Below are 14,736 nucleotides of genomic sequence, written 5' to 3'. Positions count from 1 at the left end.
GGAAGTGACACTGTCCACACATGACACCTGAACAGAGGCCTAGATGACCTGGCATCTTTTGGGATTGATTCCTTTTTGCTCTGAAACAACTGACAGAGATCCAAGAGCTGCCAGCTTAGGCCCTATTCTTTATGCTGACTGGTTTCACTGTCAAATAGACAGATAAAAGATACCATTCATTCATCACACCTGCAACACCAAACCCAGATCATACACTTTATACACCAGTTACCTCTTCCATTCACGTCACCTGTCCTGCCCAATCTGCCATGCCATACTCTTAACATCTCCTCCGAATCAGCCTCCCAGCTGCTCCTTGAACCTGGCCTTACTGTCTCTTATCCCATCCCTGACCCCCAAAGCAGCCACCTGCCCTATCCCAGCACCTAATACACAATGATCCTCTCCACTCATCTCCTAAGTGCACCTACTCTCCTTTGACATTCTCAACCTGCTGGCACTTCAGTGCCTAGTCCCAAACACACCACAAAATGTCGCCACAGCCATCTCCAGACCAGAGCACCCTCCAAACCCCACCTTCTCCCCAGCAGCACCCACCCCACCTCTCTGCCTTTGTAACCTTCACTCATCCCTAACCCTCAACCAAATCTTCTGCCCAACAGACTGGGGTAGGCTGAGGGGGAACAGCCTAAACAAATCTGTCTCCCATTCCCACACCCCTCACCCATCTTACCCAGCACACCACAGCCTCCAGTCAGCCTCCAAACCAGCCACTCCTCACTCGCAATACCTCCACCCACCTCATCATCACCCCTCCCAAAACACTCTCCATTGTCACCTCCCCAGCTATAATCTCCCATCCATCCCCAAGCCAGCCCTCACTACACCTCAGCCTCACACTCCACCCCATTCTTCTCCCCACTCGCCCCCCCCACCACACCCTCAGCTCCACTATACTCCCCCATCCACCCCTCTGCAAACACCCCGCGACACCTGTGTCTCGCACCCCACAGCCTGACACACTCCATCCCTGGGGACAAGCTGCCGAGCCTCAACGGCTACGACTTCCCTCCCCCCGCCCCCACCCAGCACGAACCGCCGTCCCTCGTGCCCATCCTCCCCGGTTACCTCTTGAGGTACCGGGCGTCCTCGCCCTGCATGGCGGCGGTGAGGGGCTGTGAGGGGATGGGAGGGGGGGGGCGGCGGCCCGGGCAGGGCGCGGCCCCGCGCGCGCGGTGCTCGTTACCAGGGAGAGCGCGAGCCCCGCCCCACGCCGCGCGCGCGCGCGCGCTCTGAGCACGCGCCGCCGCTCCCCCGCGCACGCGCGCCGCCCTCACCGCACCCACCCCCCCCCCACCCCCGCCGCCTTTCCCTCCCCGTTAGCGCCCCCTGCAGGCGCGGGGGAGGCGCTGCCCCGCCGTCTCCCGGTCCCTCACGGCCGGGAACAGGCCGCTCCTGGCTTTTTTTTTTCTTTTTTTCCCTAAATATGTACGCAAAAGTTAAGTTTCTAAACTTTAGAAACGCGGCGTTTCTGGGCGTCGGTATGATCAGCTGCGGTTCAAGCTGGTAGAGACTTGGCTGAGAGTGAAAAGTGACCTGACCTCACTACAGTAGAGGCAGGTGGGTTGGTTCCCCTTTACTTCGTCTTCTGTCGCTGTTTAATGCTTATTACTTTGAAATTGATATGCATCACTGCCACCTCCTGCCAGATTATGAAATGGTTTTTCAATTAATCAGCGAGTTGCTTTTGGTGAGAGGTACTTGAGGACACTGCGAGCAGCAGGAGTGAGGGAGAATCTCAGTGTTCACACAATCACGGCGTGGCTGAGGTTGGACGGGACCTCTGGAGATCGTCCTGGCCAAGTCCTCTGCCAAGGCAGGTCACCCAAAGCAGGTGACACAGGGATGCATCCAGGTGGGTTTGGGTTTTGCCTCCAGAGAGGGAGAATCTGCAACCTTCCCGGGCAGCCTCCTCAGCCACGCTCAGTGCAAAGAACTTCCTCATGTTGAGGTGGAACTTCTTGTGTTTCCAGTCATGGCTGTTGCACCCCATCCTGTCGCTGGACAGCACCGAAAAGGGTCTGGCACCATCCTCTTGGCACCTCCCCTGGAGACATTTATATGGATTGATGAGTTCCCCTTTCTTCTCCAGACTAAGCTGTCCCAGCTCCCACAGTCTCTCCTCATCCAGAGATGCTCCAGACCCTGTGTGCAGTATTTATAGGAGGACTGAAGAAGGGCTCTTGTGGTGTCCCGCCCCATTATGGCCCCCTGAGCTGGTCACTGGTCTTCAGCACCAGCTCTTGGCTAAGCCCAGCCTAAAGGCAGCCTTGGTGTTTTGAAACATAATCTTCCTTTTGTGTCACTGACACACAGAGAGCACGGGGATGACACTGCTGTAGCTCCAGACTCCGGCAAAGTGGCTGCAAATCCAAAATCACGTTGGAAAAGTTACATGCTTAGCCAGCACCTGAATTTTCTGTCCCTTTATCTTGTCTCCAAGCCACTCTAAAGAACAAGCACACAGTGTCATATCCAGAGGTCTCAGAAAGGACCTTAATGGGCTGTAGTTTTTTGGAGTACTCTTTACTGCCCTGTAACGTAGAACTGAAAATTCTGTCTACCCAGAGTCGTAGGGGTAATGCAGAAATAAATAATAGACAACAAAGCTTTGGTTTTTATTGTGGCAAAATATGCATAAATACTTAATGTCTACTGATCCCATTAAAGAATTTTTATACTTTCATAATCTGTAACAGAGCAGAATAAAATATTTTGTGGAATCCACACAGTGCCTGCCTTTGTTTTAACAGAAAATGGAAAAAGAAAGTACCCTGTGAAATATGAAGTGCTATCTTTGTGCAATGAATTTACAAAAGATTGCTAGAACATAACACCCTTGTTACTAGCCTCATTTTATTTTTATCACAGTAATATTGTCATAAAGGAAAAAAAAAAAAAAAAAACCAAAACAGCTACCTAATCAGAATGATAATTCTCCAGTGATTTCAGCAGCTCTTTAGATAAGCATAAGCTAAACATTAAACTCTGAAGCCATATAAATACTCTGATATTTACTGAGCACTGAGACCTGACAGTCTTCATTTATTTCACCACAAATTTATCTCATTTATCTGGTCACATATGCCTGTAAATGGAGTCTAGTTTTAGACACCTATGGAAAATAGGCCAAAGATTACAAGATGAGAATGATACAGAAGAATGTGAGAACTGAAAAAATATGAGTAAAGGAATGTTTATTCCAGTTAAGTGTGCCATGATGTTTGGGTTAAAATTGGCTGTTTGTCAGGACCTGAAGGGACAGCAGAGCCTGGAGAGAGTCCAAGTGAAATATCTCAGCTTTGTAGGTATTGAGCCACCAGCACTGCCAAGATCAGGCAATTCTGTTGGGCAGTGACAACCATTTGATGCTGGGTTTAGAAAACTTCATGGCATAAACACCAAAACCCACGTATTGCACGGTGGAGTCTTCTAAAATTAGATTGTAGATCACGTGCTGCCTGAGGTTTTGTTCTACAGCCTTGCCCTGAGCTTCTGATGTTGTTTTGCACAATCCCTTACATCCCTGTCCTTATAGTGTGATGAGGTTTATGGGATGAGGCTCTGGAGATCCCCTCACCTGCATGCTACAAGTATATATGAGGAGGAGGAAAGAGAGGGTGGCATTTGAGCCAGAAGGGTGGTCAAATTGCAAGCAGAAGCTGGAATATACAAGAGGTTTGTGTCTGTTCTTTTGTTTGGGTGGCTTTGGGGCAGTTTGGCTTCTTTTGTAGAACAGTTGTAAGAAATATGGTTCTGGAGTCAGCTTGAAGAGATTTTTTTTTGTAGTGAGGGAATATAAAAGAGGGTGTAAAAGAGCTTGGGAGCTGCAGAGAAAATCAGAATAGGAAGAGAGTGGTGAGAAAGTTGCATGAGGAGAAATTGGGCAAGAGGAGTGAAGCAGTTGGGTAAAAAACGAGGAGACACAGAGGTGTGGAGTGTTCCCATATGGTATATGTATGTATATGTATATATATTTATGGTAGAATAAGCACAGATGGAGTAATTAACAACATTTTAATGCAAAACCTCCCAAATTTATATTTTTTGGTCAAGCTGCAGACATGTATTAACCAGATGGACAGAATACACTCAGTGACATTGGAGCAACACCCACCACATTGCCTCATGGTAAACTTGATTTTATTTCTTCTTAGTTTTTCTCTTAGTATTGAAAAGTACTGATACTAGCAGTGATTTTTAAGTCAAAAAAAAAGTGTTTCGATTGTCTTCAATGAGCATTTGGTATATGATAAGACTCCATGTTGAAAATGTTTCAAATGGTTTCTTTTACATCACTGTGAAAAAAAAAATCAACCAAAATAGCCAACACTGTTTTTCTGTAGCAAATGGAATTGTTGAAATGTAATAGACTAATCTCTTGTGTCTTGTGGAGTTGAGAAACCAAAGCAACCCTGAAATTTGTAATCTGTCCATCAAAGATTGCATCTTGCTCTCAGGAAAAAAAGAATCCAGTGGTTTTGTAGGGAAAAATCATGAATATGGGACATTTGCCTAGACTTTGTAAAATGAAGTGTGCATAAAACTACATAAGACTCTTTACTAGCTAAAATAAAGTGGAGCGCTCTGAAAGGATGACTCCCAGGGAAACACGTTAGGTGATTAGACTGTGCAGCTCCGTAGGGGATGGAGATGATGTTCTGATGTGCTGTCACGCAGTAAGGGACTGAGGAATGGAGGTAATAAACCCTGGGCTTAAACGTTTATACTGGGAGGAGAAAGTGAGACAAGGCAAAGCAAAATCTGATATGCAAAGGGAAAGTCTGGCTTAACTCCTCAGGATGGAATTAATCTTGGAGCACAGATCAAGGTGATTCTTGAATGCCTTTTTGATCAGCAGTGACAGTGACATCTGCACAGGAGAAGGTCATTTTCAGTGTGACACGTGATTGTGCTGGCAAATCCTGGGTGCTTTCGTTTTTCTTGAATGTGAGACTTCACAAAAATGAGAAAAAGATCCTCCATTAAGAGCTTGGTTTGTATTTTATAATAGATTTAAAATACAAGATATTTTTAAATATATTTAAAATACATTTCAAATATATTAAATATATTATATATATAAAATACATTCAAATATCTATAATATATTTACATTAAAATTTAATATAGATATTATATAAAAATATATTAAATATATTTATTGGGTTTTATTTATTTTAATATTAAATATATTAAACGTTTAAATGTTTAAATATTTATTTTTATATATTTAAATAGCTTATAAATATATTTTAAATATATTTATATAATATAATAACACTGAGCTAAGTAAATGCATCAATTTTCAACTCATTCAAACCAGGAAAGAAAATAACCTGTAGGTTTCCATTGTTTTAGATGTAAAAAGAAACATCTAAAGATGTGAGAAGAAGCAGATCTCTCCATAGCGAGCTCACTGTAGGGCAGAGCTCTGTCTTCTCCTTTGGCCTATTGAAATCAGAATTGCTGCCTTGCATGGGATTGATACTCTTTGATGGCCTTGTAGCTCCTTCTGGAGCTGGGGTTGTGGTAAAGTAACCATCTACATGGACTTCCATGTGCCTGACTCGATACCAAGCCTTTAAGAGGGAATTGTGCTGGGAGGAAGGCAGAACAGCACGTTGTACACTGTCGTAGAATCTTTAGAATCGTGCAGGTTGGACAGACTTTTAAGATTGAGCCCAAGAATAAACATAACACTGCCAAATCCACCACTAAAGCACATCCCTAAGTGCCACACCTACTTGCCAGTATGGATGTTCAGTGTTTGTGCTGCACTAGGATTTGCATTCTCCATTTCTCCTCATTTTCTGGCAAACAGCCTGAAAAGATAAAATATAGAAGTGTCCATGCAAGAAGGAACAGATGGCCTCTCTCTGTTCGTGTCATCTTGTGACCCCTAATGACAATGAGGGGGATTTCTTGTGCAAAATCCTGGTTTTGCTGAAATCAATGGGAGTTTACCACTCAGCCCAGTGGGGACAGAATTTCACCTCTTAATGTTTATTAGATGCAGCAGGCAGAAAGCAGACTCGTAGCTATAAAGGCTGTGACATTTTATGGTTCTGACTCTGCAACCACTCAAGCACATGGTTAATTTTGCCACAGTAATAAAGTTAAGCACTAGCTAAAGTGTTTTCAAGGAGGGGTCTCTTTTACACTTGAACAAGTCTATATTTCATCATAAATCAGGAATTCCTCCCCTTCAAAAGAAAAGGATTCTGCATGTGATCATCAAATTGTTTCTACTTTGCACAACAATAATTGCCTTTTTTTCAGTTTTTGTCCAAAAAAGGCAAAGGGAGAGCAAGGAATGAATACCTCAGCTGAAGTGGTGTTGCTCCAGTGACATTTAACTCATTTCAAATGGATTCAAGAGGGAAATATCAATTTTTCAATATTAATTCTAAATACCTCAGACACTGGCTATTTATTAAAAAGTGAAGATTTGCACTTTACAGCCAAAATTTTTTTGTTGAGTTTTTAAACCAACGTGGACAACACCAGCATTGTTCTTCATATTAGGGAAAACTCTTCTACTTTTACACATAGCAGTATTTTTGTATTTGTTTCCACTAAATTTTAGCCAAAGCACATCAGGAGTGTAGCAGAATGGAAGTACAAGGAAAGACATTCAAGCTAGATGAATTCAGACCCAAAATAAAGCATAAAATTTTACTGGGATAGCACTTAACACATGGAATGACTTACCTTAGGATTTATGACTTGATGCTTCCCCATTATTACCAGTCTTTATATCAGGAGTTTAAGAAAGAGAATGTGGGTGAGTGTAGAGTAAATCCTTTCCCAGGGTCTGTCCTGATGCCAATTTGTTTTATTTCCATTGTGGAAGGAACCAAGCAGAGGCTGAACTTCGGTTTGATTTAGTACACTTGCTCCTTTGCCCTGCTTGGTGAGGGAAAAGCAGGAGAGCATTTGGGGCAGCTGGAAGAGGCTGTCAGAGGAGGATGTTGATGGTGTGGGGTGACAACAGAAGACCCAAGAGGTGGAAGGGAACATGGGGCAAAGAATATTCCCTCACCCTCCCAGCTGTGCTTTTCAGGAGCTTGGAAAGCACTGGGGGAAGGAAAAAACAGGGACTGGTCTGGCTGGCCCATGAGTAAGAAAATAGGAGAGCCCAGGAGTTCAGCTCTGGAAATTACTGGTTCTCAGGAGCTTCTGGGTTACAATAATGGAGGTTTAACAGTGCTGTTGAGCTGTGTGTTGAAAAAAGAATCCTTCAGCTTTCAGCTAATTTAGTTACCATCTGTAAGCTGTTTAAGCCATTCCCCTTATTTCACTTTCCCCATTTAATTTTGCTCTTTATGCTTTTTCTTCATTCCACCTCCTACATGTGCATCTGTGCAGGCCCAGAGAAGCACATAGGTGTGTAACTGAGGATTTTCTGTAGAGCAGGAAAACACAACTGTCACTGATGTTCTTTGTGGGAAGAACTACAATTATAAATACGAATAAATACATATAAAGCTACATTACTGTAACTCATCCACAGACTGCTGGCATTTTGCTGTGGGGACCCATGGCCTGTTCCTCACACCAGTGTATTTTATATAGACACAGAAAGAGTGAAACACATTTTTTTAAAAAGTGCTTGGTGCTACAAAACTCCAACATTAGCATTTGTGTAGATGTCTGCGCGTTGTTTTGTACAAAACTCGATTTGCTACTGGATTTCAGATTTCAGAGTTAGCACATTAAAGCTGTCCTTAGCTCACCCAGCTGAGCATCTCATATGTTTCATGAGATTCCCCTGGAAGCCAGGGGCATATCGGTTGTCGTGGCAAGGCATAGTGAGGTGGGTTAATTAGTAGCATTCCAACATATCCTGGGCTTTACTGGCTAGTAGTGAAGAATCCCAGAAGAAGGAAAGCACTGTAATTGTGCCAGATCCATCCTCTGTTTCCTATAGTTTCCCCCTAGAATTTTTTTCATACATATTGCCTCAGTGCCAGTGCTTGTGGTCTCTGAAATTAAAAGCATTTCTCATAAAGGGGATTATGAGATTAAAAATATTGCTCGTAAAGACCACATTGATCCTCACTGGGAGGATGACATACATAAAAACATCAAATTACTGATGTCACTAAATAAAACTAATTCAGGAGATAACAGTACATTTTTAAACAAATAGTGGGGATGTATTGGATTTACAAACTGCAAGAACTTTCCTTCCCAGTGTGCTCATTCTTCATTTATCATTTTATAAGAAAACCCCTTAAACTAAAAGTTAGTCTCATACAAATGTCACTTGCTAGCTTTCTTGCTAATCCAGAGGAAATATTATCCTAGTGGTCCCTGAGGCCCAATGTCTAGGTGTTGGATACATGATAAACTTACTTGAAGCTTTCTCAGTGAGATATAGTCCTCTGGAGACAGCTGTGGATTTAATTTTTCAAGCTTTAGTACAACCTAACCTCTTAAAAATAAGATTTAAGTTTCCCTTGTCAGGTCACCTAAGAGTTTCTTCTTTTATTTTACTTTTTTTTTTTTTTCCCCCTCCTCTGCTACTTGCCCAGGCTGTTAATCCCCAGCCTCTGGAGGAAACATTTAACCATCACAAACCTTTCACGTCTTGATCATTTTTTGGTTCCAAAGGACAGCACACATCCATTTGGCTTTTGAATTGTTCTAGTCTGAGAGTTTATCTAGAAAGTATCAATGCAAAGTAAACAATTTTCGGTCCTGATTATGTAGGTTTCTACATCAGTGCTGAACAGAGGTGGTTTGTGCAGATTTTGAGCCACTCCTCTGTGTAAGAGCAGTAAGAGGTGTGTTTCTAGTCTCTGCACTCCATCTTCCTGTGTGTCTATGCTGTCCAGGAGTTGAGTTTAATCTAGATTTCTTTCCCCTTGATATTTATCACTTAGTGTTTCAGAAATGGTATATTTAATTTCAAGGCATGCACAGAATTTAAGTGGCGAGTTCCTGGTATTGAGAAACTCCACACAACTCAGAGCCAGGTTAAGGATGAAGGCTGATCAAGCCAGCAATGTCACAGACACTGAAATGTATCTGAAATGCAAGGGATATTATACTCCTGATACTTTTACTGATCCACAAAAAATGCTGCTTACAGCTCCCGACCCCCCTCATCTCCCTGCTGTGCACACACAAACACACTCACAGGCTTCTGCCAGACTGTTCCTTCTCAGGAGCTAAAGGTGCCAGAGGTCTTTCAAGGTCACTTGTCATATTTGTTCTCTACAGTCAACTTTTCTTTTTTTTTCCTCTCAGCTCGTTTTTCTTTGACTTCCTGAGGAAATTAGTTTTATCTTGCTTTACCTATGCGTGCATTCATCAGGTTTCTGCTCCCTCCTTCTTAATGCCCTCGTGACATGTTGGCCAAGTGCAATCACCACTGAAAGATGTGCATGGAGTCTGCAAGTTAATTAAGTTTCTAGAGGTTTGTGTGCTCTGGCTGCCGGGCAGATGAGGGAGAGACCTGTGGTGGGGACTGTGCTGAGGGAGAGTTAAGCAGAGTTCAGCTCTTTGGCAGCAGTGAGGGGTCAGTCCCTCCGTGCACACTCTCCAGACAAACAGACAGACAGCATAGAGGAACTACTGGCCAAGCTGTCCCACAGCAGCTCCAGCCTGGCTGCAGCACAGGCAGTTTCTTGTCCAGGGTGGATCTTTCCCAATGGATGGCAAGTGAGAGGAGCTATAGGGCTTATTTCAGATGGAAGCAGAAAGACACGCATCTAAAAGAAGCTCTCATGTTGCTCTGTGGCTCACAGAGCAATCTATTTTCCAGTTCAGTTCTAACAGTTCTGACTGAAATGATGTTCACCAGCACTGCTGTGAAATGTGCCTCTGTATCAGATCAGGGAAAGCCAGTCTGATGTTTGCTATCTGAGCCAACAGCAGGGAGGGATCCACAGAGCTGCAGATTGAAAGTCTGGATCTTTACATCTCTGCCTCTGCAAAAAGAGATGCAGATTGAGAAGGTTAAATGGTCTCTCTCATCAGTAGTCTGCACACAGCACTTCTTTCTACAGCTCTGTTGTTAGCCATTGCACTCTCTTCTTTCTCAGGGTGGAGTTGCTCTTTTGTTGGGATGGTCACACTCCACACAAAGGCTACCCCCTCCTGCCATCACTCCTTCCACATCACATCACCAGTGTGTGCTCTGGTTTTCCCACACTGGGGGGGGGCTTCATGCCTTGGCCTTCTAAGAGTTCAGGAAAATACCTGGTCTGGCTCTGTGCTAAGAGCTAGCCAAAGCACATTTCCTACCTAATGGACTTAGGCTGTTCCCTAAATCTGCTGCCAGTGGCTGTCAAACACAGGATAACACTGTGGTCTGAGCAGATGGGTCAGTCTCACGCCTTAGGTAGGAAGGATCCAGCTGAGAGGAAGTGGAAAGGCATGTTTTTTCTGGCAGTGTTGTGTGCAGAAGGAGCTTTGATGGTGTGGTTGCCATCTTTCTTTCGCTTTGGAATTGAAAATAAACCCTTGAGAGACTTTTCACCAAAGCATTTCTGCCAGAGCTGAAAGACATTGAGGCTAACTTACCTCCCACTTGCCCAGTTCTCCCTGAGGGGTTTCTGCATTGCTTTTTGTGCTGTTTTGTGAGTTTGCAACATCCTCTTTATCCCTGCTCACCAAACCACAATCCCCTCTGATCACTCCTTAAAACTTTCTTCTTATGTGCAGCCTTCAATGGCTGAGACAGGCAGTGTCCAGAGCCCCTTCCTCCTTGGTTAGAGCTGTGCCTGCATTCTTAAACAGAGCTGTGGGGGCACAGGAACTGTGCACACTCACATGCACAAGGCTACAGCAGATGTGATCCTGCATTTTCCCCACAAGTCTCCCCACTCAGCCAGGAGGAGATTTTTGTTAGCTTTCACCTCAAAAAAGAGCTTTACCCTGCGCTTGAGCCAACAGAGGGCAATAGACTCAAAATTCAACATTGAAAAGAAATGCTTTTAAAAGATGACTCTGAGCAGCCCAGCCCTTACTGTATCTGGTGTCACATATCACAGTGAAAGGCAGCATTCCATGCAGGACCTAAAACCTTCTCAGGCTCCATCAATTAAACCACCACATCTGAGGTGGAAGAGACTCAGCAAGGAACTCTCACTAGGGTTCAATGAGAACCAGATGTTGTGGGCACAGCTGTCATGCTTCTTATCAAGAACAACAGAGCAGCCCCTGCTGCAGTTTCATCAGGAAACCTGCCCTTCCTTCCCTTCATCCTCAGCACTGCTGAGCGTCCCTAGCCAGAACCAAATAAAATCCTCACAGCCAAAGCTCAGGAGTCCTCCCCAAATATTGCTATTTGTGTTAGCATACTGTTTGTGGATCTCCAAATCAGGGTCCTGCTGGGACTCTCACTGTGCTTGGGACACAATCTTCAGGCTGCCTCTCCTACTCAAGAGTGGCTTCACTCCCTCCCTTTCTAATGTAATTTAGTTTTGGCACCAGGGCTAGAAGGATTAGAAGGAGAGAAGTGTGTGTTCCCTCCATAGGAATAGAGCCCTGGCCAATTTCAGTTACATTAATTTTAAAATATATTTACCCATAGGGCTCAGATGCTGTGTTTTGTTGCTTTAGATGGAATTCCAGATTGCTAAATTCCAATTGTATAAACGATAACAGATTGCTGCTGTGACTGCACCCATGAAAGCACATGGGAATAGTGCAGGATATGCCCTGAAGGCTGTGAGTCATCCTGACCTACAAGCAGTGAACTCTGCTTTGGAAATGTGGTTCAAAGCAAGGGTTTCTCCTGAGACATCAGAAGTCCTATCCTCCCAAGGCTGGGTCTTTGCCCAAGCTTTGCTCTGCATTTCCTTGACACAGAGTGATTTTGCAAGACTCACCAGTCTGCTGGAGACATTATTCTTGTTTGCAGTTGTAAATGATAGACTGAAACCAAATCTACCTGAATCTGATTACAAATAAACAAATAAAAAATTAGAAGGGAAATAGCCCTGCAAACAAACAAAAACATTTTGTTTGGCCCAACACAGAAATTTTTGTGTGTGAGAAAAGGGCATTATTTCAGCTTCTCATAAACCCAAAGTACTTTTTTTTTTTTTTTTTCTCAATTCCACAGTCAGCTCAAAACTAAATTATTTCCACTGTAATAATTTTGAAGACTGCTAAGTCTGATGGGACCCATGAGTGGCGTTCAGGATTGTGACTAAGATTTCCGGACCTCAGCGAGTCAGACAATTTGTGCATCCACTGTCATATTGCTGTTTTCCAGCCTGACGGGGCATTCACTGCTGCTCTGAATGAGCCACCCCAGAACAATCCAGGCAGCAGGTAAAGGTTACCAGCTGCCACCCAACCTGCAGCTGTTCTTCACTGCCCTCAGAACTGCATGTGTGCTCTCTGCCCATGTATCTTCTGTTGACGTGATCCCATGGTTCTCAGGAACTTTTAAAAACCTGTTGTCACAGAACAAAGATAACTTGCTTTAACCAAATCTATTCCTGACAGCATATGCCAAGCATGAGTGTGAGGGAGAGGAATGACTATAGAGGACTTTCTAAGATAAAGAGAAATCTTACAGCAGTCCTGATGGCTTGTCTGTGTGGAAATTAGATTGCATACCAGGTGTTTTGTAAGCAGAACACAGTCAATTAAAGGCAACATTGACCCTTTGTGATCTATGTGATACGTGGAGCTTGTACACATGTTTTTATTTTCCTCTTCTGTGTAGCTGATGTGTTTCAGAAGTACATGTACAGCTCAAATCTGCAGGGACAGATAGTTACCTACTAATACAAAAGCAAGTCCAACCCCTCGTGAAATATCCTGATGCTCCAACAAGCAGATCCTCCTTGGTTCTTGCAGTAACTCATCATAAACCATCTGATACCTGATTTTAATTGGGCTACTTAGATAGAGATGAGCTGCAGGTGTTTTAACAAGAAGCCTCTCTAGCTGATCCCTCATTTTAATTTCTGCTAAACCTCTTGTCGCAGGACTGCCTGATTTCCTGGGAAGGAAGACACACAGAGGAACTGTTTGCTTACCCACATAAATACAAGCACATTCCTATTTTAGACTAAAAACTGTTCAAGCCAACGACTGGCAGACATTGTGGATGTGTAGACTGTTAGTTTGGTTTAGTTTACTCCACTTTATCCAGACTCTGGATTCTCCAGGGTCCCTACCACCAAGAAAAAGGCTGGGTAGCTGGCTTCAACTTCAGAAAGAGTCAAGGGGCATTTGGGAAAGGAAACCAGGGTTGAGATGTGGCTTTGCTCACATTTCAGCAGTCACACCACAGGTAGTATGGGTGTCATCGTGCCCATACTCAAACCCCACACTTCTTGTTAATGCAGATGTGGGATGTGTAACAGTGCTTGAATTATTCACAGCTTCTGGGTAGACCGATACTACTCCTGTTCAGAGTATCAGTTTAGGAGACAGCGTGAACCACTTGTGAGTTGTTCTTAGCAGAAAATATTAATATGCTGTTGTTTACAAATAGAAAATGAAGCATCCACTTTGTGGGGAAAACAAAACAAAACAAAACCCAAAAAAAAAAAAAAAAAAAAAAAAAAAAAAAAAATCAAACCCTCACCCCCCCCCCCCCCCCCCAGAAAAACAACAAACCCAACCCTGCTATTTATGTGCTCTTTATCACACAGTTCTGGGCACAAATCTGTTTGATCTAATCGTTCACAGCAGTAGGAAGTGCTTTGAAAGTGCTTTAAAAGGCTCAGTGCTCTTGAGATTCACTTGCTTAGCTGCACTAGGATCTGAGGAGCAAGGCTGTGTCCACAGCAACTCATAGATGACAGAGCTGCAACAGGGATTTGATCACATGCAGGTAAAATAATAGTACTGTTTATGCAGCCTTCTAGAGATTTTCACTCTTTTTGTGTAGGCAGGACTACTGTGAGTCAAACCCACCACAATTTTATCTATAAAAGTTATAATCAACATTCACCATGAAAAACTAACCCTGTTTTTCCCAGAACTGTTATTTCTGATACATTTGTATTGGGTGAGAACTGTGCCATGGAAAGACAAGTGTGGGTGCCACAGTGCCCAACAGTTCTTATGGGGTCTATGGTGTCTGGTAAGAGAAAATCTCACTTTGCTGAGTGAATCCAGGATTACCTTTGGCTGTTGTGGCACCCCCTGGTGTGGGTTCTTTGCTTCTTTTTGCCAGGGTTGGGATTAAATGTGTGAGATGGTATTTCTTGTTTGGACTCAGATGTTTATTAGTTCTTATCTCTGTTACAGTCTCACAAACCCTGAGTTCTACAGCACTTCACCCGAATAAACTAAAAATGGAGCCCTGTCTCTCTCTCTACAAGGCCTTTTAAGGATCAACTGTCCAGTTAAGAAATGACACCTAAATTATTTTCACTTTTAATCCAATAACCAACCACCCATGCCCATAATGTGGACTTTTTTATCCAATTACACAAACCCATGGAGAAGAAAGTGAAGAAAAAGGAGCAGCCTCTGCCCTAAAACCTCCATCTTGCTTTATATCTATTACTATATTCTGGAACCTTCAACTCTAGGTTTTCCACCCTGTGATATCACACACTTCTATCCAAACTCCACACCCATAATCCCAGTGCTGTCATTCCATTTTGGAAGCCTTCTCCACAGCCTCAGGTGGAATGCAGTGTTCTTCTGGGGGTAAGTGCCTGTCAGCACAGAAAGCCTGAAATTCTCAGCAGGGTTCCAACACCCTGCAGCACACCTCTCTGACAG

General features: G+C 43.6%; 1 protein-coding gene across 7 annotated transcripts in view; it reads right to left on the bottom strand.

Annotated features, from left to right (window-relative positions):
* Positions 1-1,223, bottom strand: part of KIFAP3 (kinesin associated protein 3) — a 67,922-nt gene extending 66,699 nt beyond the window's left edge. For 4 of the 7 annotated variants that reach the window (XR_008438348.1, XM_053985073.1, XM_053985074.1 and 1 more), the window contains exon 1: positions 955-1,033. Coding sequence is in view for 5 of the 7 variants with exons in the window: in XM_053985073.1 (XP_053841048.1) it covers positions 955-989 (35 nt within the window). In the remaining 2 variants the exon portion in view is untranslated. Of the gene's footprint in view, positions 1-954; positions 1,034-1,089 lie in introns of those variants that run through there. The other 3 variants (XM_053985075.1, XM_053985076.1, XM_053985078.1) reach the window with 2 other exon arrangements.
* Positions 1,224-14,736: the final 13,513 nt, after the last annotated feature.

The sequence above is a fragment of the Vidua macroura genome, chromosome 9, assembly GCF_024509145.1.
Source record: "Vidua macroura isolate BioBank_ID:100142 chromosome 9, ASM2450914v1, whole genome shotgun sequence".
Classification (NCBI taxonomy): Eukaryota; Metazoa; Chordata; class Aves; order Passeriformes; family Viduidae; genus Vidua; species Vidua macroura.
This window is presented reverse-complemented; position numbering and strand designations above follow the sequence as displayed.